The sequence below is a fragment of the Ranitomeya imitator genome, chromosome 4 (genome assembly GCF_032444005.1).
Source record: "Ranitomeya imitator isolate aRanImi1 chromosome 4, aRanImi1.pri, whole genome shotgun sequence".
Taxonomy (NCBI): domain Eukaryota; kingdom Metazoa; phylum Chordata; class Amphibia; order Anura; family Dendrobatidae; genus Ranitomeya; species Ranitomeya imitator.
In genome coordinates, this window is record NC_091285.1 from 101116007 (window position 1) to 101143892 (window position 27886).

General features: G+C 43.1%; 1 protein-coding gene across 1 annotated transcript in view; it reads left to right on the plus strand.

Annotated features, from left to right (window-relative positions):
* Positions 1 to 27886, plus strand: part of LOC138674460 (lymphocyte cytosolic protein 2-like) — a 652779-nt gene that overhangs the window by 427072 nt on the left and 197821 nt on the right. The window contains exon 7 of the mRNA XM_069762300.1: positions 15629 to 15809. Within this exon, the coding sequence (XP_069618401.1) occupies positions 15629 to 15809 (181 nt within the window). The remainder of the gene's footprint in view (positions 1 to 15628; positions 15810 to 27886) is intronic.

The window sequence follows — 27886 nt, forward strand, 5'->3', positions numbered from 1 at the left end:
CAGGTGAGTGTGACATCACCACAGGTCATGAAACACACATAGATAGGCAGGGTTATGTTACAGCGACAAGCCACCTATGTGACACATATCTCCCATCAACTATACAACCTTTAGCCACGCTACAATACATACATACTACATAAATACAGCATACATACAACATACAACATACATAATACATACATACAGACTACATACATACTACATGCAGACAACATACAGTGGGGCAAAAAAGTATTTAGTCAGTCAGCAATAGTGCAAGTTCCACCACTTAAAAAGATGAGAGGCGTCTGTAATTTACATCATAGGTAGACCTCAACTATGGGAGACAAACTGAGAAAAAAAAATCCAGAAAATCACATTGTCTGTTTTTTTAACATTTTATTTGCATATTATGGTGGAAAATAAGTATTTGGTCAGAAACAAAATTTCATCTCAATACTTTGTAATATATCCTTTGTTGGCAATGACAGAGGTCAAACGTTTTCTGTAAGTCTTCACAAAGTTGCCACACACTGTTGTTGGTATGTTGGCCCATTCCTCCATGCAGATCTCCTCTAGAGCAGTGATGTTTTTGGCTTTTCGCTTGGCAACACGGACTTTCAACTCCCTCCAAAGGTTTTCTATAGGGTTGAGATCTGGAGACTGGCTGGGCCACTCCAGGACCTTGAAATGCTTCTTACGAAGCCACTCCTTCGTTGCCCTGGCGGTGTGCTTTGGATCATTGTCATGTTGAAAGACCCAGCCACGCTTCATCTTCAATGCCCTTGCTGATGGAAGGAGGTTTGCACTCAAAATCTCACGATACATGGCCCCATTCATTCTTTCATGTACCCGGATCAGTCGTCCTGGCCCCTTTGCAGAGAAACAGCCCCAAAGCATGATGTTTCCACCACAATGCTTTACAGTAGGTATGGTGTTTGATGGATGCAACTCAGTATTCTTTTTCCTCCAAACACGACAAGTTGTGTTTCTACCAAACAGTTCCAGTTTGGTTTCATCAGACCATAGGACATTCTCCCAAAACTCCTCTGGATCATCCAAATGCTCTCTAGCAAACTTCAGACGGGCCCGGACATGTACTGGCTTAAGCAGTGGGACACGTCTGGCACTGCAGGATCTGAGTCCATGGTGGCGTAGTGTGTTACTTATGGTAGGCCTTGTTACATTGGTCCCAGCTCTCTGCAGTTCATTCACTAGGTCCCCCCGCATGGTTCTGGGATTTTTGCTCACCGTTCTTTTGATCATTCTGACCCCACGGGGTGGGATTTTGCGTGGAGCCCCAGATCGAGGGAGATTATCAGTGGTCTTGTATGTCTTCCATTTTCTAATTATTGCTCCCACTGTTGATTTCTTCACTCCAAGCTGGTTGGCTATTGCAGATTCAGTCTTCCCAGCCTGGTGCAGGGCTACAATTTTCTTTCTGGTGTCCTTTGACAGCTCTTTGGTCTTCACCATAGTGGAGTTTGGAGTCAGACTGTTTGAGGGTGTGCACAGGTGTCTTTTTATACTGATAACAAGTTTAAACAGGTGCCATTACTACAGGTAATGAGTGGAGGAAAGAGGAGACTCTTAAAGAAGAAGTTACAGGTCTGTGAGAGCCAGAAATCTTGATTGTTTGTTTCTGACCAAATACTTATTTTCCACCATAATATGCAAATAAAATGTTAAAAAAACAAACAATGTGATTTTCTGGATTTTTTTTTCTCAGTTTGTCTCCCATAGTTGAGGTCTACCTATGATGTAAATTACAGACGCCTCTCATCTTTTTAAGTGGTGGAACTTGCACTATTGCTGACTGACTAAATACTTTTTTGCCCCACTGTACATACAACATACATACAACATACTATATACATACCATTTTCTACCGTACATGCGCAGCCGAAACTCCGACCCCTCCTCCCCGAACTTCAGAATGGGCAGCGGATGCGTTGAAAAACTGCATCCGCTGCCCACATCGTGCACAAATTTCTCAACGTGTGTCGGTACGTCGGCCCGACGCATAGCGACGGACCCGTACCGACACAAGTGTGAAAGAGGCCTTAATGAGTGTTTAATTTTAAAAAAAATGTGAAAAAATGGTGTGGGCTGTCGTGCAATTTTCTGCGCCAGTGGGGGAAAGCCGACAGCCGGGGGCCAAAATTTGTAGCCTGGGAAGGGGTTAATAACCATGGCCCCTCCCAGGCTATGAATATCAGCCCGCAGCTGTCTGCAAAGCCTTTACTGGCTATTAAAATAGGGGGACCCCTAAATAAAGACGACTACAAATACCAGTCCGCAGCTGCCCCAGAAATGGCGCATCTGTAAGATGCGCCAATTCCGGCACTTAGTCCCTCTCTTCCAACTTCCGTGTTGCGGTGGGATATGGGGTAATAAGGGGTTAATATCACCTTGCTATTGTAAGGTGACATTAAGCCGGTTTAAGAATGGAGAGGCCTCCATTATTAATCCTAGTGTAGTGAAAAAGTTAAAAAAATAAAGACACAGCCAGAAAAAAATATTTTAATATTCTTCATTTAACCATACTTACCATACTTCAGCGCCTGCAAAAAACTTAAAATACTAAACCTTATACTACCTGTCCGCCGTAGTCCAATTAATAAGGAGTGTCCCACGACGATCTCCCCTATAGAACACTGACATCGGGTGATGTAACTGCTCTATAGGACTTTCAGTGACACACTGACAGGAGACAATGGCTCCTGCAGTGCATCACTGAGAGTTTACTATAGTTCAGAGTCTCACTTTATGGCAATTGCTGCATGGGAAATTTCTCACACAGCAATGCCAAAAGTGACACTAGGGACTATTTTTTTTACAGCGGCGGAGGAATACAGTGCGGAAGGATACCTTCCCCCCGTCATTGTATTCCTGGAGCCCCTAGAGAGCGGTCGCATCAGCTGATGTTGCGGTTCTCCACGGGAGATCGTCGTGGGACACTCGTGGATTTCTGCAGATCAGGGTGTATATTGTTTGTTTGTTATTTTCATATTTTTTACAGATGACACTGGCTTCGGGGAACAAAGTGACAAGTAATGGTGAGTGAGTATGTACTCTATGTTATATGTACTGTATGTCTATATGTATGTTTTGTATGTAATGCATGAATGTATTGTATGTAGTATGTATGTTGTATGTATGTAGTATGAATGTATGTTGTGTTTATGTAGTATGTATGTAGTATGTATGTAGTATGTAAGTATGTTGAATGCATGTAGTATGTATGTAGTATGTTGTATATATGTAGTATGTGTGTTGTATGCATGTAGTATGTATGTTGTATGTATGTAGTATGTTGTATGTATGTTGTATGTATGTAGTATGTTGTATGCATGTATGTAGTATGTATGTAATATGTTGTATGTATGTAGTATATATGCAGTATGTTGTATGCATGTATGTAGTATGTATGTAGTATGTGTGTAGTGTCTATGTAGTATATAGTATGTTGCATGTAGTATGTATGTAGTATGTATGTATGTTGTATGTATGTGGTTTGTTGTATGTATGTAGTATGTATGAAGTAAGTTGTAAGTATGTTGTATGTATATAGTATGTATGTAGTATGCATGTAGTATGTATGTTGTATGTATGTATGTTGTATGTATGTATGTATGTTATATGTATGTATGTAGTATGTATGTAATATGTTGTATGTATGTAGTATGTATGCAGTATGTTGTATGCATGTATGCAGTATGTATGTAGTATGTTGTATGTATGTAGTATATATGTAGTATATATTATGTTGTATGTAGTATGTATGCTGTATGTATGTTGTATGTATGTATGTTGTATGTTGTATGTATGTGGTATGTTGTATGTATGTTGTATGTATGTAGTATGTATGAAGTATGTTGTAAGTATGTTGTATGTATATATGTAGTATGTATGTAGTATGGTGTATGTATGTATGTAGTATATAGTATGTTGTATGTATGTTGTATGTATGTAGTATGTATGAAGTATGTTGTATGTATGTTGTATGTATGTACTATGTATGTAGTATGTTGTATGTATGTTGGATGTATGTATGTTGTATGTATGTAGTATGTTTTATATATGTATGTTGTATGTATGTATGTAGTATATAGTATGTTGTATGTATGTGGTATGTTGTGTGTTTGTTGTATGTATGTATGTAGTATGCTGTATGTATGTATGTAGTATGTATGTAGTATGTTGTATGTATGTTGTATGTATGTAGTATGTAGTATGTATGTTTGTGTTTATGTTTGGCTAATGTGTCAATCACTGCCATTGTAGCAGGCATAGCCTGATGGGACTTGTAGTCCCATCGGACGATGCCTGCACACAAACACAAAGAGGCCCGCACAGACCCCCGAGAGGCCCGAACAGACACCCGGCAGGCCGTACAGACCCCAAGAGGCCCATACTGACCCCCGGTAGGGCTGCACAGACCCCCGGCAGCCCGCACAGACCCCCGAGAGGCCGGTACAGACCCCTGGCAGGCCCGCACAGACCCCCCACTGTCCCACACAGACACGCAGTCTCCGCCCACGCACCGCCCACACTCTTCCCCCTCCGGAACTGGATGTGTAAGGAAAGAAAGGGTTTATTTTAATTCCAATATTTGTGTCCCATTGACTTGCATTGGTTTCCAGTATCGGTATCGGCGATATCCGATATTTTTTGGATATTGGCCGATCCAATCCGATCTGATATTTCTCGATATCGGAAGGTATCGCTCAACACTACTGATGACTCTTCCATGAGGGCCATATTTGTGCTTGTGACTGTGAACAAAAGAACAATAGACCAAGATTCTAGATTTTACTAAATCTTCTGTAGGTCTTTAGCAGTCATGCTAGGGTTCTGATTTGCCTCTGTAGCAATCCTACGAGTAGCTATCATTGAAATTTTGCTGAGTCTTCCAGACGTTATTTTGACCTCCTCTGGTCCTGTTAACTGCCATTCCTTAATTACATTTCAATCTGAGGAAAGGGCAACCTGAAAACACTATCTTCTTCTTGCCTTCTCCTGCTCTGCAGCCACCACCATTTTCAGTTTCAGAGTGCTAGGCAGCTGCCTAAAAGAACCCATGGCTGCTATTTCATGGCACATGGTTAGAGGAGGCTGGGTTTTTATAAAGCTGGGAAATTTGCATCACCAGGCCTTTCCTAACAATGGTAGTGAACAAGGCATAAACATAACAGGCTAATTAAGGTCTGTAACCTTGGTCAAAGTTTATCTGAGCTCACAAAGATCCAAGGGTGCCCAAATTTTAGCATCAAACCATTTTTCTTTTTGTCATTGTTAATTAAAACAATGCCAAAAAAATTTTTTTGCCTAAAAATACAAAGGAAATTTGTCATCTTTAACTTTAGGCCACGTAGAGATCATTTAATCTTCAACTTGCTTAGCTGTTCACAATAACCGTAATTTTGACTAAGGGTGCCAACTGGAGTTGAGCGACTTTTACTTTTTTAGGATCGAGTCGGGTTTCGCAAAACCCGACTTTGTCAAAAGTCGGGTCGGGTGAAATCGGCCGATTATTGCGAAAAGTCGTGGATCGACTGAAACACGAATCCCAATGCAAGTCAATGGGGAATCAAAGTCGGCAGTGAGTGGAGGACAGGAAAACACCTACAGTGCCCATTTTTATGCCAAAAACATCAATTCTTATTTCTTAAGCTTGTTAATCTTAATTTACTTTATAATAATAGTTAGGCATTGAAAACAGGGGGTCATTTGGCTAAAGTTGTGGGTGGTAGGGCTGGCTCAAGATTTTAGTGGGCCAGGAAACGCGGACTACGTCATGGCGGTGGAGCAGGGAGAGGTAAGTATTTCAACTTTGCAAGTGCTATGATCCCAAGAAAGCAAGGGGGGGGCTCACTCGTTCGCATTGGCACTGGCACAGGGCCCCTCAAAATACGGCGGTGTGTTTGACGGCGGGGCACCTCCCACTGGCAGAGACACTTTTGCGTACTATGAGGGGCCCTGTGCCAGTGATGTCGCCAACGAGTATGCCCCCCCCACCTGATGAAGGAACCTGCACTTTCATCTGCACCTTCCTCTTTGTCCCCGTGTAAGGTGGTATAGTATGCGGGAAGGGGAACCTGACTTTCAGCAGGGTCAGATTCTGGCTGTGTAGAGTGCAAGGGGAATGTAGTGGTCTGGGTCAATGTACCAGCAGACTCATGTAGCAGTGGCTGGCCAATGGGCAGGATGAGGAAGAAACACAGATATAGTCCCAAAGAATAAAGTAGGCTAAATGCAGTTAAAAATTGGTAACAGGACTAAACAGGCGGCATAGCTTTGTTCAGTGGCGAAAAACTGTAATGAGTGGCAGACACAGTTAGTAGGCCCAAGTAATAAAGTGGGCCAAATGAAGTTCAAAATTGGTAACAGGAGTAAACAGGCAGCACGGCTTTGTTCAGTGGAGGAGAACAACAATCAGCGGCAGACACCATTAGTACGCCCAACCAAACCAGTAGCCCAAATGCAGTGTAATATCTGATATAGCCCGAAAGCCTGAATATTGAAGCTCAGCCTTGTAAAGTGGAGGAGAACACCAAGCAGCGGCAGACAACGTTAGTACGCCCAACCAAACCAGTAGCCCAAATGCAGTGTAATATGTGATGTAGGCCGAAAGCCTGAAGATTGAAGCTCAGCTTTGTAAAGTGGAGGAGAACACTGAACAGCGGCAGACAACGTTAATACGCCCAACCAAACCAGTAGCCCAAATTCAGTGTAATATGTGATGTAGGCCAAAAGCCTGAAAATTGAAGCTCAGCTTTGTAAGGCTATATTCTCATTTCGTTTTAGTGTGAGCGCTAACGGACAGCGTTGCACGGCTTTAAATTAACGCCGTGCAACGTGTCCGTTAGCGCTTCCATAGCCAGCAATGTTAAAAATGGCAATTTTTCTGTCCCTCGCCTTCAGCTTCCCGCACTGACCGGTTGAGCGCCGGCCGTACGTAAAGCACAGCACAGCGGTGACGTCACCTCTGTGCTTTACGGCCGGCGCTCAGTCAGTGCGGGAAGCTGAAGGCGAGGGACATGACCAGACACTGGGAATGTAAGTATGTAGTGTTATTTTTTTTACATTTACAACGGTAACCAGGGTAAACATCGGGTTACTAAGCGCAGCCCTGCGCTTAGTAACCCGATGTTTACCCTGGTTACCCGGGGACTTCGGGATCGTTGGTCGCTGGAGAGCTGTCTGTGTGACAGCTCTCCAGTGACCAAACAGCGACGCTGCAGCGATCGACATCGTTGTCTATATCGCTGCAGCGTCGCTTAGTGTGACGGTACCTTAATACATATAAGAAATGAAGAAACAGCTAAGGGAATGTGGGAAGCATTAAGAAAACTGTATGAAAGACCTAGCTTGAATTACAAGTTATTTTTATTAAGAAAGCTGTACAGTATGAGATTGAGTGCAAATGACGATATGCAGAAGCACATATTCTCAATGATGGAAGTGATATCACAGCTAAGATCTATTGGTGAAGATGTTAAAGAAAGTCATGTAGCAGCTATATTGCTGTGCAGTTTACCAGATTCGTATACAGCCTTGATAAATGCCCTTGAGACGAGACTAGAAACTGACATTACATTAGATTTTGTGAAAACAAGACTAAAAGATGAATATCAGAGAAGAAAAGAACAAAGAAATGATTCTTCTACTGAAAAGGACAGTGAAAACGCTCTTAAAGCTACAGAATTCAAAAAACCCTATAATAAAGAGACAAGAGAATGCTTCAGATGTAAGAAAAAAGGTCATTTAAAGAAAGACTGTACCATATGGAAAGCAGAACAACAAAAATTACAACATAAAAAGCATATACAGAAAGTAAAAAACACAGTTTCCGATTCATGTGAGAATAATTGGAATGGCACATTTAAAGTAACAGACAAGAAATCATCACTTGTTTGTATTATTGATCCAGGAGCAACGAGTCATATGACAAGTGACAAAAATGTCTTTACTGATCTTGATTTAGATAAGAAAGAAGCCATTTATCTTGCAGATGGAAGCAAAATAACCGCAGAAGGTATCAGACAAGGCATGCTAAATTGTTCAAACAAGTTCGGGCAAGATTCAAAGATACTTGTACAGGATGTGTTGTATGTTCCAAAATTGGAAGGCGGATTATTATCTGTGAAACGTTTAACAGCAAAAGGACTTACAGTGAAATTCAAAGACAATGAGTGTGCAATTATTGCAGGAAACAAGGTGATAGCCAAAATCAAGGCAGATGAACAATTATATCATTTTGACACACCAAAGGAACAGATGAAGGTATGTACACATGATCACAAAAACTGTATTCACATGTGGCATAGACGTCTAGGACATAGACACCCTGACAGTATAAGGTACCTTCACACTCAACGATATCGCTAGCGATCAGTGACATTGCAGCGTCCTGGCTAGCGATATCATTAAGTTTGACACGCAGCAGCGATCTGGATCCTGCTGTGCCATCGTTGGTCGGAGCTAGAAGGCCAGCACTTTATTTCATCGCTGGATCTCCCACAGACATCGCTGAATCGGCGTGTGTGACGCCGATTCAGCGATGTCTTCACTGGTAACCAGGGTAAACATCGGGTTACTAAGCGCAGGGCCGCGCTTAGTAACCCGATGTTTACCCTGGTTACCAGCGTAAACGTAAAATAAAAACAAACACTACATACTTACCTTCCGCTGTCTGTCCTCCGGCACTGTGCTTCTCTGCACTGTGAGCGCCGGCCAGCCGGAAAGCAGAGCACAGCGGTGACGTCACTGCTGTGCTTTCTGGCTAGCGCTCACAGTCAGTGCAGAGAAGCAGAGCGCCGGAGGACAGACAGCAGAAGGTAAGTATGTAGTGTTTGTTTTTTTTACGTTTACGCTGGTAACCAGGGTAAACATCGGGTTACTAAGCGCGGACCTGCATCGTTGGTCGCTGGAGAGCTGTCTGTGTGACAGCTCTCCAGCGACCAAACACCGACGCTGCAGCGATCGGGATCGTTGTCTGGATCGCTGCAGCGTCGCTAAATGTGAAGGTACCTTAAGGGAACTACAGAGAAAAGAATTGACAAAAGATTTAAAGATATCAGATTGCTCAATTACCATAAGATGTGAATGTTGTATAAAATCCAAAGCCACAAGGATATCTATTCCAAAAGAAAGTGAGATGAAAAGCGAAAGACCACTTGATTTGGTGCATACTGACGTATGTGGACCCATGAAAGTGACTACATCAGGAGGCAATAGATACATGTTGACTTTTATAGACGATTACTCAAGATACACAGTCACATACTCAATTAAAAACAAAAGTGAAGTTTTTGATAAACTTGTAGACTATGTAACAAGATCAAGTAACAAATTTAAAAGGAAGCCAATTGTCATCAGAAGTGATAATGGAGGTGAATTTACAGGTCACAGAATAGAAGACTACAATCATGGCCAAAATTTTTGAGAATGACACCAAAATTATATTTTCACATGATCTGCTGCCCTCTGGTTTTTATTAGTGTTTGTCTGATGTTTATATCACATACAGAAATATAATTGCAATCATATTATGAGTACCAATAGGTTATATTGACAGCTAGAATGAGTTAATGCAGCAAGTCAATATTTGCAGTGTTGACCATTCTTCTTCTTCAAGACCTCTGCCATTCTCCCTGGCATGCTCTCAGTCAACTTCTGGACCAAATCCTGACTGATAGCAGTCCATTCTTGCATAATCAATGCCTGCATTTTGCCAGAATTTGTTGGTTTTTGTTTGTCCACCCGTCTCTTGATGATTGACCACAAGTTCTCAATGGGATTAAGATCTGGGGAGTTTCTAGGCCATGGACCCAAAATCTCTATGTTTTGTTCCATGAGCCATTTAGTTATCACCTTTGTTTATGGCAAGGTGCTCCATCATGCTGGAAAAGGCATTGTTGGGCGCCAAACTGCTCTTGGACGGTTGGGAGAAGTTGCTCTCCCAAAACAGAGCCTCCTCTGTGTTTCACAGTAGGGACAGTGTTCTTTTCTTGATATGCTTCATTTTTCTGTCTGTGAACATAGAACTGATGTGCCTTTCCAAAAAGTTACATTTTTGTCTAATCTGTCCATAGGACATTCTCCAAGAAGCTTTGTGGCTTGTCGACATGTCGTTTGGCAAATTCCAGTCTGACTTTTTTATGATTTTTTTTCAACAATGGTGTCCTCCTTGGTCATCTCCCATGAAGTCCATTTCTGCTCAAACAACGATGGATGGTGCGATCTGACACTTATTTTCCATGAGCTTGAAGTTCACCTCTAATCTGATTAGAATCTAATTGATTAATGATTAATCTAATTAGAAGTTTTTCTGGGCTATTTTGTTACCATTCATATTATACATCTCTTTGATTTGTCATCAATTTTCCTCCTGCGACCACATCCAGGGAGGTTGTTACAGTCCTATGGATCTTAAATTTCTGAATGATATGTGATTTTGACTGGGTTGACTGGACCTATATGCAAGAAGTGATAAGCGCCTTCCATATTCCTGAGCAATTCATTGCAGCTGTGTTTTTAATGTATGAGACAACTCTTTCCTGCGCTTCATCTGGTCCATGTTGAGTGTGATAAACACCATGTCACCAAACAGCACAGTGAGTATCTGTAGCCCTATGTACAGGCCCACTCACTGATTCCAAAATTGTAGACACCTGAGATGCTAAATCGTGGACACACCTTGATTTAACATGTCCCTTTTGTCACATTATTTTCAGGGGTACCATAATTTTTGTCCAAGCCTGATTCATGGGTTTTATATTTTTAAAAATTCTGTGGAAGCATTGTTGAAAAGCAATGTCTGACTTTCATTTGTTCATTTTCATAGATTTTTAATTTATTATTACTTTTGTCCGATTCAAGTTTTTTCTGTGACCATTGTGGGTTTTTCTGCCATTAAATGTGGGGTACCAACAATTTTGACCACGTGTGTATGTGTCTGAGGTATGTGAGTACGGACCCCAGTACAAGCAGTAAGTTACTCGCTATGATCTCCTCTGTTAGTACAGACCACAGTACAAGCAGTAAGTTACTCGCTATCATCTCCTCTGTTTGTACAGAGCTCAGTACAAGCAGTAAGTTACTCGCTATCATCTCCTCTGTTTGTACAGAGCTCAGTACAAGCAGTAAGTTACTCACTATCATCTCCTTTGTTAGTACAGAGCTCAGTACAAGCAGTAAGTTACTCGCTATCATCTCCTCTGTTAGTACGGACATCAGTACAAGCAGTAAGTTACTCGCTATGATCTCCTCTGTTAGTACGGACCTCAGTACAAGCAGTAAGTTACTCGCTATCATCTCCTCTGTTAGTACAGACCTCAGTACAAGCAGTAAGTTACTCGCTATCATCTCCTCTGTTAGTACAGAGCTCAGTACAAGCAGTAAGTTACTCGCTATCATCTCCTCTGTTAGTACTGACATCAGTACAAGCAGTAAGTTACTCGCTATGATCTCCTCTGTTAGTACGGACCTCAGTACAAGCAGTAAGTTACTCGCTATGATCTCCTCTGTTAGTACGGACCTCAGTACAAGCAGTAAGTTACTCCCTATGATCTCCTCTGTTAGTACAGACCTCAGTACAAGCAGTAAGTTACTCGCTATCATCTCCTCTGTTAGTACGGACATCAGTACAAGCAGTAAGTTACTCGCTATGATCTTCTCTGTTAGTACAGACCTCAGTACAAGCAGTAAGTTACTCGCTATCATCTCCTCTGTTAGTACAGACCTCAGTACAAGCAGTAAGTTACTCGCTATCATCTCCTCTGTTAGTACAGACCTCAGTACAAGCAGTAAGTTACTCGCTATGATCTCCTCTGTTAGTACAGACCTCAGTACAAGCAGTTAGTTACTCGCTATCATCTCTTCTGTTAGTACGGAGCTCAGTACAAGCAGTAAGTTACTCGCTATCATCTCCTCTGTTAGTACAGACCTCAGTACAAGCAGTAAGTTACTCGCTATCATCTCCTCTGTTAGTACAGACCTCAGTACAAGCAGTAAGTTACTCGCTATCATCTCCTTTGTTAGTACAGACCTCAGTACAAGCAGTAAGTTACTCGCTATGATCTCCTCTGTTAGTACGGACCTCAGTACAAGCAGTAAGTTACTCGCTATGATCTCCTCTGTTAGTACAGACCTCAGTACAAGCAGTAAGTTACTCGCTATGATCTCCTCTGTTAGTACAGACCTCAGTACAAGCAGTAAGTTACTCGCTATCATCTCCTCTGTTAGTACGGACCTCAGTACAAGCAGTAAGTTACTCGCTATGATCTCCTCTGTTAGTACAGACCTCAGTACAAGCAGTAAGTTACTCGCTATGATCTCCTCTGTTAGTACAGACCTCAGTACAAGCAGTAAGTTACTCGCTATCATCTCCTCTGTTAGTACGGACCTCAGTACAAGCAGTAAGTTACTCGCTATCATCTCCTCTGTTAGTACGGACCTCAGTACAAGCAGTAAGTTACTCGCTATGATCTCCTCTGTTAGTACAGACCTCAGTACAAGCAGTTAGTTACTCGCTATCATCTCTTCTGTTAGTACGGAGCTCAGTACAAGCAGTAAGTTACTCGCTATCATCTCCTCTGTTAGTACGGACCTCAGTACAAGCAGTAAGTTACTCGCTATGATCTCCTCTGTTAGTACAGACCTCAGTACAAGCAGTAAGTTACTCGCTATGATCTCCTCTGTTAGTACAGACCTCAGTACAAGCAGTAAGTTACTCGCTATCATCTCCTCTGTTAGTACGGACCTCAGTACAAGCAGTAAGTTACTCGCTATGATCTCCTCTGTTAGTACGGACCTCAGTACAAGCAGTAAGTTACTCCCTATGATCTCCTCTGTTAGTACAGACCTCAGTACAAGCAGTAAGTTACTCGCTATCATCTCCTCTGTTAGTACGGACATCAGTACAAGCAGTAAGTTACTCGCTATGATCTTCTCTGTTAGTACAGACCTCAGTACAAGCAGTAAGTTACTCGCTATCATCTCCTCTGTTAGTACAGACCTCAGTACAAGCAGTAAGTTACTCGCTATCATCTCCTCTGTTAGTACAGACCTCAGTACAAGCAGTAAGTTACTCGCTATGATCTCCTCTGTTAGTACAGACCTCAGTACAAGCAGTTAGTTACTCGCTATCATCTCTTCTGTTAGTACGGAGCTCAGTACAAGCAGTAAGTTACTCGCTATCATCTCCTCTGTTAGTACGGACCTCAGTACAAGCAGTAAGTTACTCGCTATGATCTCCTCTGTTAGTACAGACCTCAGTACAAGCAGTAAGTTACTCGCTATTATCTCCTCTGTTAGTACAGACCTCAGTACAAGCAGTAAGTTACTCGCTATCATCTCCTCTGTTAGTACGGACCTCAGTACAAGCAGTAAGTTACTCGCTATGATCTCCTCTGTTAGTACGGACCTCAGTACAAGCAGTTAGTTACTCGCTATCATCTCCTCTGTTAGTACGGACCTCAGTACAAGCAGTAAGTTACTCGCTATCATCTCCTCTGTTAGTACAGACCTCAGTACAAGCAGTAAGTTACTCGCTATCATCTCCTCTGTTAGTACGGACCTCAGTACAAGCAGTAAGTTACTCGCTATCATCTCCTCTGTTAGTACGGACCTCAGTACAAGCAGTAAGTTACTCGCTATGATCTCCTCTGTTAGTACAGACCTCAGTACAAGCAGTAAGTTACTCGCTATGATCTCCTCTGTTAGTACAGACCTCAGTACAAGCAGTAAGTTACTCGCTATCATCTCCTCTGTTAGTACAGACCTCAGTACAAGCAGTAAGTTACTCGCTGTGATCTCCTCTGTTAGTACAGACCTCAGTACAAGCAGTAAGTTACTCGCTATGATCTCCTCTGTTAGTACAGACCTCAGTACAAGCAGTAAGTTACTCGCTATCATCTCCTCTGTTAGTACGGACCTCAGTACAAGCAGTAAGTTACTCGCTATCATCTCCTCTGTTAGTACGGACCTCAGTACAAGCAGTAAGTTACTCGCTATCATCTCCTCTGTTAGTACGGAGCTCAGTACAAGCAGTAAGTTACTCGCTATGATCTCCTCTGTTAGTACAGAGCTCAGTACAAGCAGTAAGTTACTCGCTATGATCTCCTCTGTTAGTACAGACCTCAGTACAAGCAGTAAGTTACTCGCTATCATCTCCTCTGTTAGTACGGACCTCAGTACAAGCAGTAAGTTACTCGCTATGATCTCCTCTGTTAGTACGGACCTCAGTACAAGCAGTAAGTTACTCGCTATCATCTCCTCTGTTAGTACAGACCTCAGTACAAGCAGTAAGTTACTCGCTATCATCTCCTCTGTTAGTACAGACCTCAGTACAAGCAGTAAGTTACTCGCTGTGATCTCCTCTGTTAGTACAGACCTCAGTACAAGCAGTAAGTTACTCGCTATCATCTCCTCTGTTAGTACAGACCTCAGTACAAGCAGTAAGTTACTCGCTATGATCTCCTCTGTTAGTACAGACCTCAGTACAAGCAGTAAGTTACTCGCTATCATCTCCTCTGTTAGTACGGACCTCAGTACAAGCAGTAAGTTACTCGCTATCATCTCCTCTGTTAGTACGGACCTCAGTACAAGCAGTAAGTTACTCGCTATCATCTCCTCTGTTAGTACGGACCTCAGTACAAGCAGTAAGTTACTCGCTATCATCTCCTCTGCTAGTACGGACCTCAGTACAAGCAGTAAGTTACTCGCTATCATCTCCTCTTTTATTTGACCTTCTGCATGTAGTTATCCAGGAAGAAAGATGCAGTGGATGAACTTTTAGGTAATTTAATGACATTACCTTGATAAATGATGTAGCCCAGCTGTCTAGGGTAGATGAAGGGATGGAGCACAGAAGTATCAGGAGATCTCTCTTGATCTGCTATCTCTCCAGCCATAACTTTTTTTTTTTTTTTACAAATATGTGCATTTTTTTTTGCTGATATATTGGGGTATAACTTACAAAATACATAAGACCCGGACCAGCAGCGGGAATGCCCCTGGGTTGATACTGTATAATCTAACCACTTTTTCTCATCTTTTAGGAGACATCGGGGGCTTATCTACAGCATTACAAAATGCTGTAGGTAAGCCCTGATGCCAGTGGGCTTACCTCACCCTCGATTTTGGGGGTGAGAGATTCCCGTTAAGCATTTAGACAACAAGTGGTAGTTGTTCACCAAACTAGGCAGCTAAGATCAGGCTACACTGTCAAGCGCCAGTGGGCTTCTGATACTTGCTTAATGTCCAAAACAGATCTATTAAAAAACTGATGGAAATGGAGTCTGTGTGTTTTCAGAGTAGAAGAGAAAGCTCATCATGCAGAACTTTCCTTTCCATTGTATAAACTAACATAATGTAACTCAGTAGGAACCCCGTAACAATCAATGGTGCCTCTCTGCTCCCATTTTCCTCAGATATATTAATGATTCATTTTGGACATTAATTCTGTTTGTTCCTCAAAAATCAACAAATGGAATGTCTTAACGCAAGTATCATCACATCCTTAGTTACATCTCATGTTGATTACATTATCCAGTTATATCTTTATCTTGGATTATTTCACTATCATTTTAATCTATGTATACTATCATATGTATTCTATGTATACTTCATAATATAGGATGATGATGATGATGACTATGAGAATCCTGATGAGCAAGATCTTGAAGCAGATTATGAATCCCCAGCTGCTGAAGATGAAGATAGTAATAACAGTGATGGCTATGAACCACCTCCTTCCAATAATGATATTCTTCCAGTTAACCCTCCCAAAACAAATACTTCCAACCCAGATTACATTGGTAAATCAGTTTCAAATATATGCATGTTTTGTAATCATTTAGTTTTATTTTGAATGTAAATAAGGCAGAATATAGCATATAGCTCAAAATCAGTTTAAAATAAAATGCTAACTGATGAATATTAAAGGGGTTCTTTCGCGCAAACAATGTCTCACATATCCATGGCATAGTTGATAACACATTGATCCGTGGGGAAACTGACCATTGGGACTGGCACTGATTGGAAGAACGGGGAACTTTTTATCACAGAATTTCAAAATGGAATGGCGGGTTGGATGTCTGATCAAAACTCCATTCGTCTTCTATGGTGCTGCCAGAAAATGCAAAGCGCAACAATCAGCAGACACATAGGGAATGAATGGAGCGGTGGGTGAACATGACACTCCATTTTAACAGGTATAAAAGTTCCCCATGCTAAGCATGCCGAGATGAGGAGACTTAAAGCTGCAATGCTCCTCTGGGAAATATGCTAAGAGACAATTTGAATAATTAGCATCTTTGCCAGAGGAGCATTGCAGCTTTAAGTCTCCTCATTTTGGTATGCTTAGCATGTCACTCTCCGCAAGGAGAAACAATACTTCTTGGATATTGGTTGGACGCCTCTCACACAGCCAAACCAGATCTCCACTTTGCACTGCTGAGGGGCAATGCTTCTTGGATATCGGTCGGATGCCTCTCACACAGCCAAACCAGATCTCCACTTTGCACTGATGAGGGGCAGTACCTCGAAACACAGGGGCTGCAAATTGAGATTCTGGTTTGGCTATTATCCTAAGTCAAGTGAAAAGGCTTGTTAAAGGGTCGACATTGACTTTTTATTTTTCTTCCTCTCTGAAGAGACAATTTGCATAATGAGCATGTTTCCCAGAGGAGCATTGCGGCTTTAAGGCTATGTGCAAACGCTGCGGATTTTGCTGCGGATCCGCATCGGTTTCCCATGAGTTTACAGCATAATGTAAACCTATAGGAAATGAAAACCGCAGTGCACATGCTGCAGAAAAAAACGTGCGGAAATGCAGCGGTTTACATTCCGCAGCATGTCAATTCTTTGTGCGGATTCTGCTGTGGATTTACATCTGCTCCAATAGAAAACTGCAGGTGTAAACCCGCAGCAGAAACCACAATAGAAACCGTTATAAATCCGCAGTAAAAACCACAGCGGTTTTGAACTGCGGTTTTTCCAAATCCGCTGCGGAAAAGTCCGCAGTCCTCCAGAATACGTGTGCACGTACCCTAAGTCTCCTCATCTCGGCATGCTTAGCATGTCAATCTCTGCAAGGAGAAACAATATTCTTGGATTACATATAAAGATGCACATATGATTAGAACAAGTATACCAAAGTGCACATGTGTGTTGCCACTAGAGTTCAGCGACTTTCTTTTTTAGGATCGAGTCGGGTTTCGCGAAACCAGACTTTGTCAAAAGTCGGGTCGGGTGAAATCGGCCGATTATTTCGAAAAGTCGGGCGCCGACTGAAACACGAAACCCAATGCAAGTCAATGGGGAATCAAAGTCGGCAGTGAGTGGAGGACAGGAAAACACTTACAGTGTCCATTTAATGCCAAAAACATCAATTCGTATTACTGAAGCTTGTCAATCTTAATTTACTTTATAATAATTAGGCATTGAAAACAGGGGCTCATTTCGCTAAAGTTGTGGGGGGGTAGGAATGGCCCAAGATTTTCATGGGCCTGGGAAACACGGAATAAGTCACGGCGGTGGAGCAGGGAGAGGTAAGTATTTCAACTTTGCAAGTGCTGCGATCCTGAGCAAGCAGGAGGGGCCCACTATTTGGCACTGGCACAGGACCCCTCATAGTACGGCGGTGTGTTTGATGGTGGGCGGCGCCTCCCACTGCTAGAGACACTTTTGCGTACTATGAGGAGCCCTGTGCCAGTGCCAATGAGTATGCCCCCCACCTGATGAAGGAACCTGCACTTTCATCTGCACCTTCCTCTTTGTCCCCGTGTAAGGTGGTATAGTATGCGGGTAGGCGAACCTGACATTCAGCAGGGTCAGATTCTGGCTGTGTAGAGTGCAAAGGGAATGTAGTGGTCTGGGTCAATCTACCAGCAGACTCATGTAGCAGTGGCTGGCCAATGGGCAGGATGAGGAGGAAAACAGATATAGGCCCAAATAATAAAGTAGGCTAAATGCAGTTCAAAAGTGGTAACAGGACTAAACAGGCGGCATTGCTTTGTTCAGTGGAGGACAACTATAATAAGTGGCACACAGTTAGTAGGCCCAAGTAATAAAGTGAGCCAAATGCAGTTCAAAATTGGTAACAGAAGTAAACAGGCGGCTCAGCTTTGTGCAGTGGAGGAGAAAAGAAAGGAGCGGCAAACACCGTTAGTAGGCCCAACCAAACAAGTAGGCCAAATGCAGTTTAATATCCGAAACAGGATGAAAATTGAGGCTCAGCTTTGTTCAGTGGAGGAGAACAAGCAGCGGCAGACACCGTTAGTAGGCCCAACCAAACAAGTAGGCCAAATGCAGTTTAATATCCGAAACAGGATGAAAATTGAGGCTCAGCTTTGTACAGTTGAAGGAGAAAAACAAGCAGCGGCAGAAACCGTTAGTAGGCCCAACCAAACAGGAAGGCCAAATGCAGTTTAATATCCGAAACAGGATCAAAATTGAGGCTCAGCTTTGTTCAGTGGAGGAGAAAAGCAAGGCGCGTCAGACACCAATAGTAGGCCCAACAAAACAAGTAGGCCAAATGCAGTTTAATATCTGAAACAGGATGAAAATTGTGGCTCAGCTTCGTACAGTTGAAGGAGAACAACAAGCAGCGGCAGACACCGTTAGTAGGCCCAACCAAACAAGTAGGCCAAATGCAGTTTAATATCTAAAACAGGATGAAAATTGAAGCTCAGCTTTGTTCAGTGGAGGAGAACAAGCAGCGGCAGACACCGTTAGTAGGCCCAACCAAACAAGTAGGCCAAATGCAGTTTAATATCCGAAACAGGATGAAAATTAATGCTCAGCTTTGTTCAATGTAGGAGAACAACAAGCAGTGGCAGACACCGTTAGTAGGCCCAACCAAACAAGTAGGCCAAATACAGTTTAATAACCGAAACAGGATGAAAATTGAGGCTCAGCTTTGTTCAGTGGGGGAGAACAACAAGCAGCGGCAGACACCGTTAGTAGACCCAACCAAACAAGTAGGCCAAATGCAGTTTAATATCTGAAACAGGATGAGAATTGTGGCTCAGCTTTGTACAGTTGAAGGAGAACAACAAGCAGTAGCAGACACCGTTAGTAGGCCCAACCAAACAAGTAGGCCAAATGCAGTTTAATATTCGAAGAAGGATGAAAATTGAGGCTCAGCATTGTTCAGTGGAGGAGAACAACAAGCAGTGGCAGACACCAATAGTAGGCCCAACCAAACAAGTAGGCCAAATGCAGTTAAATAACCGAAACAGGATGAAAATTGAGGCTCAGCTTTGTTCAGTGGAGGAGAACAACAAGCAGCGGCAGACACCGTTAGTAGACCCAACCAAACAAGTAGGCCAAATGCAGTTTAATATCTGAAACAGGATGAAAATTGTGGCTCAGCTTTGTACAGTTGAAGGAGAACAACAAGCAGTAGCAGACACCGTTAGTAGGCCCAACCAAACAAGTAGGCCAAATGCAGTTTAATATCTAAAACAGGATGAAAATTGAGGCTCAGCTTTGTTCAGTGGAGGAGAACAACAAGCAGCGGCAGACACCGTTAGTAGACCCAACCAAACAAGTAGGCCAAATGCAGTTTAATATCTGAATCAGGATGAAAATTGTGGCTCAGCTTTGTACAGTTGAAGGAGAACAACAAGCAGTAGCAGACACCGTTAGTAGGCCCAACCAAACAAGTAGGCCAAATGCAGTTTAATATCCGAAACAGGATGAAAATTGAGGCTCAGCTTTGTTAAGTGGAGGAGAAAAGCAAGGAGCGGCACTCAACGTTAGTAGGCCAACATAAAAAAGTAGGCCAAATGCAGTTTAATATCTGAAACAGGATGAAAATTGAGGCTCAGCTTTGTTCAATGGAGGAGAACAACAAGCAGTGGCAGACACCGTTAGTAGGCCCAACCAAACAAGTAGGCCAAATGCAGTTTAATATCCGAAGCAGGATGAAAATTGAGGCTCAGCTTTGTTCAGTGGAGTAGAAAAGCAAGGAGCGGCAGACACCGTTAGTAGGCCCAACCAAACAAGTACGCCAAATGCAGTTTAATATCCGAAACAGGATGAAAATTGAGGCTAAGCTTTGTTCAATGGAGGAGAACAACAAGCAGTGGCAGACACCGTTAGTAGGCCCAACCAAACAAGTAGGCCAAATGCAGTTTAATATCTGAAACAGGATGAAAATTGTGGCTCAGCTTTGTACAGTTGAAGGAGAACAACAAGCAGCGGCAGACACCGTTAGTAGGCCCAACCAAACAAGTAGGCCAAATGCAGTTTAATATCTAAGACAGGATGGAAATTTAGGCTCAGCTTTGTTCAGTGGAGGAGAACAAGCAGCGGCAGACACCGTGAATAGGCCCAACCAAACAAGTAGGCCAAATGCAGTTTAATATCCGAAACAGGATGAAAATTGAGGCTCAGCTTTAAGTGGAGGAGAAAAGCAAGGAGCGGCAGTCACCGTTAGTAGGCCCAACAAAACAAGTAGGCCAAATGCAGTTTAATATCTGAAACAGGATGAAAATTGAGGCTCAGCTTTGTTCAGTGGAGGAGAACAAGCAGCGGCAGACACCGTTAGTAGGCCCAACCAAACAAGTAGGCCAAATGCAGTTTAATATCTGAAACAGGATGAAAATTGTGGCTCAGCTTTGTACAGTTGAAGGATAACAACAAGCAGTGGCAGACACCATTAGTAGGCCCAACCAAGCAAGTAGGCCAAATGCAGTTTAATATCTAAAACAGGATGAAAATTGAGGCTTAGCTTTGTTCAGTAGAGGAGAACAAGCAGCGGCAGACACCGTTAGTAGGTCCAACCAAACAAGTAGGCCAAATGCAGTTTAATATCCGTAACAGGATGAAAATTGAGGCTCAGCTTTGTTAAGTGGAGGTGAAAAGCAAGGAGCGGCAGACACCGTTAGTAGGCCCACATAAACAAGTAGGCCAAATGCAGTTTAATATCCGAAACAGGATCAAAATTGAGGCTCATCTTTGTTCAGTGGAGGAGAAAAGCAAGGCGCGGCAGACACCGTTAGTAGGCCCAACAAAACAAGTAGGCCAAATGCAGTTTAATATCCGAAACAGGATGAAAATTGAGGCTCAGCTTTTTTCAGTGGAGGAGAACAACAAGCAGCGGCAGACACCGTTAGTAGACCCAACCAAACAAGTAGGCCAAATGCAGTTTAATATCTGAAACAGGATGAAAATTGTGGCTCGGCTTTGTACAGTTGAAGGAGAACAACAAGGAGCGGCAGACACCGTTAGTAGGCCCAACCAAACAACTAGGCCAAATGCAGTTTAATATCTAAAACAGGATGAAAATTGAGGCTCAGCTTTGTTCAGTGGAGGAGAACAAGCAGCGGCAGACACCGTTAGTAGGCCCAACCAAACAAGTAGGCCAAATGCAGTTTAATATCCGAAACAGGATGAAAATTGAGGCTCAGCTTTGTTAAGTGGAGGAGAAAAGCAAGGAGCGGCAGACACCGTTAGTAGGCCCACATAAACAAGTAGGCCAAATGCAGTTTAATATCCGAAACAGGATGAAAATTGAGGCTCAGCTATATACAGTAGAGAACAACAAGCAGCCGCAGACACCATTAGTAGGACCAACAAACAAGTAGGCCAAATGCAGTTTAATATCTGAAACAGGATGAAAATTGAGGCTCAGCTTTGTACAGTAGAGGAGAACAACAAGCAGCGGCAGACACCGTGATTAGGCCCAACAAACAAGTAGGCCAAATGTAGGTTAATATCTGAAACAGGATGAAAATTGAGGCTCAGCTTTGTTCAGAGGAGGAGAAAAGCAAGGAGTGGCAGACAAGGAGTAGGCCCAAGAAAACAAGTAGGCCAAATGCAGTTTAATATACGAAACAGGATGAAAATTAAGGCTCAGCTTTGTGCAGTTGAAAGAGAACTACAAGCAGCGGCAGACACCGTTAGTAGGCCCAACCAAACAAGTAGGCCAAATGCAGTTTAATATCCGAAACAGGATGAAAATTGAGGCTCAGCTTTGTTCCGTGGAGGAGAACAACAAGCAGCGGCAGACACCGTTAGTAGGCCCAACCATACAGGTAGGCCAAATGCATTTTAGTATCTGAAACAGGATGAAAATTGAGGCTCAGCTTTGTGCAGTGGAGGAGAAAAGCATGGAGTGTCAGACACCGTTAGCAGGCCCAACCAAACAAGTAGGCCAAATGCAGTTTAATATCCAAAACAGGATGCAAATGAGGCTCAGCTTTGTACAGTAGAGGAGAACAACAAACAGCGGCAGACACCGTGATTAGGCCCAACAAACAAGTAGGCCAAATGCAGTTTAATATCCTAAACAGGATGAAAATTGAGGCTCAGCTTTGTTCAGTGGAGGAGACCAACAAGCAGCGGCAGACACCGTTAGTAGGCCCAACCAAACAAATAGGCCAAATACAGTTTAATATCCAAAACAGGATGAAAATTTAGGCTCAGCTTTGTTCAGTGGAGGAGAAAAGCAAGGAGTGGCAGACACCGTTAGTAGGCCCAAAAAAACAAGTAGACCAAACGCAGTTTAATATGCGAAACAGGATGAAAATTGAGGCTCAGCTTTGTTCAATGGAGGAGAACAACAAGCAGTGGCAGACACCGTTAGTAGGCCCAACCAAACAAGTAGGCCAAATGCAGTTTAATAACCGAAACAGGATGAAAATTGAGGCTCAGCTTTGTTCAGTGGAGGAGAACAACAAGCAGCGGCAGACACCGTTAGTAGACCCAACCAAACAAATAGGCCAAATGCAGTTTAATATCCAAAACAGGATGAAAATTTAGGCTCAGCTTTGTTCAGTGGAGGGGAAAAGCAAGGAGTGGCAGACACCGTTAGTAGGCCCAACAAAACAAGTAGACCAAATGCAGTTTAATATGCGAAACAGGATGAAAATTGAGGCTCAGCTTTGTTCAGTGGAGGAGAACAAGCAGCGGCAGACACCGTTAGTAGGCCCAACCAAACAAGTAGGCCAAATGCAGTTTAATAACCGAAACAGGATGAAAATTGTGGCTCAACTTTGTACAGTTGAAGGAGAACAACAAGCAGCGGCAGACACCGTTACTAGGCCCAACCAAACAAGTAGGCCAAATGCAGTTTAATATCTAAAACAGGATGAAAATTGAGGCTCAGCTTTGTTCAGTGGAGGAGAACAAGCAGCAGCAGACACCGTTAGTAGGCCCAAACAAACAAGTAGGCCAAATGCAGTTTAATATCCGAAACAGGATGAAAATTGAGGCTCAGCTTTGTTCAATGGAGGAGAACAACAAGCAGTGGCAGACACCGTTAGTAGGCCCAACCAAACAAGTAGGCCAAATGCAGTTTAATAACCGAAACAGGATGAAAATTGAGGCTCAGCTTTGTTCAGTGGAGGAGAACAACAAGCAGCGGCAGACGCCGTTAGTAGACCCAACCAAACAAGTAGGCCAAATGCAGTTTAATATCTGAAACAGGATGAAAATTGTGGCTCAGCTTTGTACAGTTGAAGGAGAACAACAAGCAGCGGCAGACACCGTTAGTAGGCCCAACCAAACAAGTAGGCCAAATGCAGTTTAATATCTAAAACAGGATGAAAATAGAGGCTCAGCTTTGTTCAGTGGAGGAGAACAAGCAGCGGCAGACACCGTTAATAGGCCCAACCAAACAAGTAGGCCAAATGCAGTTTAATATCCGAAACAGGCTGAAAATTGAGGCTCAGCTTTGTTAAGTGGAGGAGAAAAGCAAGGAGCGGCAGTCACCGTTAGTAGGCCCACATAAACAAGTAGGCCAAATGCAGTTTAATATCCGAAACAGGATGAAAATTGAGGCTCAGCTTTGTTCAATGGAGGAGAACAAGCAGCAGCGGCAGACACCGTTAGTAGGCCCAACCAAACAAGTAGGCCAAATGCAGTTTAATATCGGAATCAGGATGAAAATTGAGGCTCAGCTTTGTTTAGTGGAGGAGAAAAGCAAGGAGCGGCAGACACCGTTAGTAGGCCCAACCAAACAAGTAGGCCAAATGCAGTTTAATATCCGAAACAGGATGAAAATTGAGGATCAGCTTTGTACAGTTGAAGGAGAAAAGCAAGCAGCGGCAGAAACCGTTAGTAGTCCCAGCCAAACAAGTAGGCCAAATGCAGTTTAATATCCGAAACAGGATCAAAATTGAGGCTCAGCTTTGTTCAGTGGAGGAGAAAAGCAAGGCGCGGCAGACACCGTTAGTAGGCCCAACCAATCAAGTAGGCCAAATGCAGTTTAATATCTAAAACAGGATGAAAATTGAGGCTCAGTTCACTTGTTCAGTGGAGGAGAACAAGCAGCGGCAGACACCGTTAGTAGGCCCAACCAAACAAGTAGGCCAAATGCAGTTTGATATCCGAAACAGGATGAAAATTGAGGCTCAGCTTTGTTAAGTGGAGGAGAAAAGCAAGGAGCGGCAGACACCGTTAGTAGGCCCACATAGACAAGTAGGCCAAATGCAGTTTAATATCTGAAACAGGATGAAAATTGAGGCTCAGCTTTGTTCAGTGGAAGAGAACTACAAGCAGCGGCAGACACCTTTAGTAGGCCCAACCAAACAAGTAGGCCAAATGCAGTTTAATATCCGAAACAGGATCAAAATTGAGGCTCAGCTTTGTTCAGTGGAGGAGAAAAGCAAGGCGCGGCAGACACCGTTAGTAGGCCCAACAAAACAAGTAGGCCAAATGCAGTTTAATATTTGAAACAGGATGAAAATTGAGGCTCAGCTTTGTTTAGTTTAGGAGAACCACAAGCAGCGGCAGACACCGTTAGTAGACCCAATTAAACAAGTAGGCCAAATGCAGTTTAATATCTGAAACAGGATGAAAATTGTGGCTCAGCTTTGCACAATTGAAGGAGAACAATAAGCAGCAACAGACACCGTTAGTAGGCCCAACCAAACAAGTAGGCCAAATGCAGTTTAATATCTAAAACAGGATGAAAATTGAAGCTCAGCTTTGTTCAGTGGATGAGAACAAGCAGCAGCAGACACCGTTAGTAGGCCCAACCAAACAAGTAGGCCAAATGCAGTTTAATATCCGAAACAGGATGAAAATTGAGGCTCAGCTTTGTTCAGAGGAGGAGAAAAGCATGGAGTGGCAGACAAGGAGTAGGCCCAAGAAAACAAGTAGGCCAAATGCAGTTTAATATACGAAACAGGATGAAAATTAAGGCTCAGCTTTGTGCAGTTGAAGGAGAACTACAAGCAGCGGCAGACACCGTTAGTAGGCCCAACCAAACAAGTAGGCCAAATGCAGTTTAATATCCGAAACAGGATGAAAATTGAGGCTCAGCTTTGTTCCGTGGAGGAGAACAACAAGCAGCGGCAGACACCGTTAGTAGGCCCAACCATACAGGTAGGCCAAATGCATTTTAGTATCTGAAACAGGATGAAAATTGAGGCTCAGCTTTGTGCAGTGGAGGAGAAAAGCATGGAGTGTCAGACACCGTTAGCAGGCCCAACCAAACAAGTAGGCCAAATGCAGTTTAATATCCAAAACAGGATGCAAATGAGGCTCGGCTTTGTACAGTAGAGGAGAACAACAAGCAGCGGCAGACACCGTGATTAGGCCCAACAAACAAGTAGGCCAAATGCAGTTTAATATCTGAAAAAGGATGAAAATTGAGGCTCAGCTTTGTTCAGTGGAGGAGAAAAGCAGAGAGCAGTAAACACCGTTAGTAAGCCCAACCAAACAAGTAGGCCAAATGCAGTTTAATATCCTAAACAGGATGAAAATTGAGGCTCAGCTTTGTTCAGTGGAGGAGACCAACAAGCAGCGGCAGACACCGTTAGTAGGCCCAACCAAACAAATAGGCCAAATGCAGTTTAATATCCAATACAGGATGAAAATTTAGGCTCAGCTTTGTTCAGTGGAGGGGAAAAGCAAGGAGTGGCAGACACCGTTAGTAGGCCCAACAAAACAAGTAGACCAAATGCAGTTTAATATGCGAAACAGGATGAAAATTGAGGCTCAGCTTTGTTCAGTGGAGGAGAACTACAAGTAGCGGCAGACACCGTTAGTAGGCCCAAAAAAACAAGTAAGCCAAATGCAGTTTAATGTGCGAAACAGGATGAAAATTGAGGCTCAGCTTTGTTCAGTGGAGGAGAACAACAAGTAGCGGCAGACACCGTTAGTAGGCCCAAAAAAACAAGTAAGCCAAATGCAGTTTAATATCTGAAACAGGATGCAAATTGAGGCTCAGCTTTGTTCAGTGGAGGAGAACAACAAGCAGCGGCAGACACAGTTTGTAGGCCCAACCAAACAAATAGGCCAAATGCAGTTTAATATCCGAAACAGGATGAAAATTGAGGCTCAGCTTTTTACAGTTGAAGAACAACAAGCAGCGGCAGACACCGTTAGTAGACCCAACCAAACAATTAGGCCAAATGCAGTTTAATATCCTAAACAGGATGAAAATTGAGGCTCAGTTTTGTAAGGTTGAAGGAGAACAACAAGCAGCGGCAGACACCGTTAGTAGGCCCAACCAAGCAAGTAGGCCAAATGCAGTTTAATATCCGAAACAGGATGAAAATTGAGGCTCAGCTTTGTTCAGTGGAGGAGAAAAGCAAGGAGCGGCAGACACCGTTAGTAGGCCCAAACAAACAAGTAGACCAAATGCAGTTTAATATCTGAAACAGGATGAAAATTGAGGCTCAGCTTTGTTCAGTGGAGGAGAACAACAAGCAGCGGCAGACACCGTTAGTAGGCCCAACCAAACAAGCAGGCCAAATGCAGTTTTATATCTGAAACAGGATGAAAATTTAGGCTCAGCTTTGTACAGTTAAAGGAGACCAACAAGCAGCGGCAGACACCGTTAGTAGGCCCAACCAAACTAGCAGGCCAAATGCAGTTTTATATCTGAAACAGGATGAAAATTGAGGCTCAGCTTTGTACAGTTAAAGGAGAACAACAAGCAGCGGCAGACACCGTTAGTAGGCCCAACCAAACAAGTAGGCCAAATGCAGTTTAATATCTGAAACAGGATGAAAATTGAGGCTCAGCTTTGTTCAGTGGAGGAGAACAACAAGCAGCGGCAGACACCGTTAGTAGACCCAACCAAACAATTAGGCCAAATGCAGTTAAATATCTGAAACAGGATGAAAATTGAGGCTCAGCCTTGTTTAGTGGAGGAGAACAACAAGCAGCGGCAGTCACCGTTAGTAGGCCCAACCAAACAAGCAGGCCAAATGCAGTTTAATATTTGAAACAGGAGTAAACAAGCGGCTCAGCTTTGTTCATTGGAGGACAACTGTAATGGGAGGCAGACACAGTTAGTAGGCCCAAATAAGTAAGTAGGCTAAATGCAGTTCAAAATTGGTAACTGGAGTACACAGGCGGCATAGCTTTGTTCAATGGAGGACAGCTGTAATGAGTGGCGCAGACAGACTTAGTAGGCCTAAAATAAAAAAGTAGGCTCAAAGCAGTTCAAAATTGGTAAAAGGAGTAAACAGGCGCATAGCTTTGTTCAATGGAGGACAGCTGTAATGAGGGGCGCAGACAGACTTTGTAGGCCACAAATAATAAAGTAGGCTAAATGCAGTTCAAAACTGGTAACAGGACTAACCAGGCGGCATAGCTAGGTACTGGGGTGGGCTCCTCTGCTGAGTAGCAGACAGTGGTAGTAGGCGCAAAGTATTAACTGGTCTAAATGGAGGCCAGGGCTCCTTTATATTTTAACTATCATCTATCATTTCAACAAATTTGTATTGGCAGTGCCATTGAAGGATTTAACAGAACAGACTACACAGTGGTGGAACAGGGAGAGGTAAGTATTGCAAGTGGTAGAGCACTGTTCGAGCTGGGGGGAACACTCTCTCGTGGGCGGTGGTACTGGCACAGGGCCCCTCATATTATGACGGTGTGTCTGACGTTGGGTGTGCACCACCACCGTCAGAGACACTTCATTGTA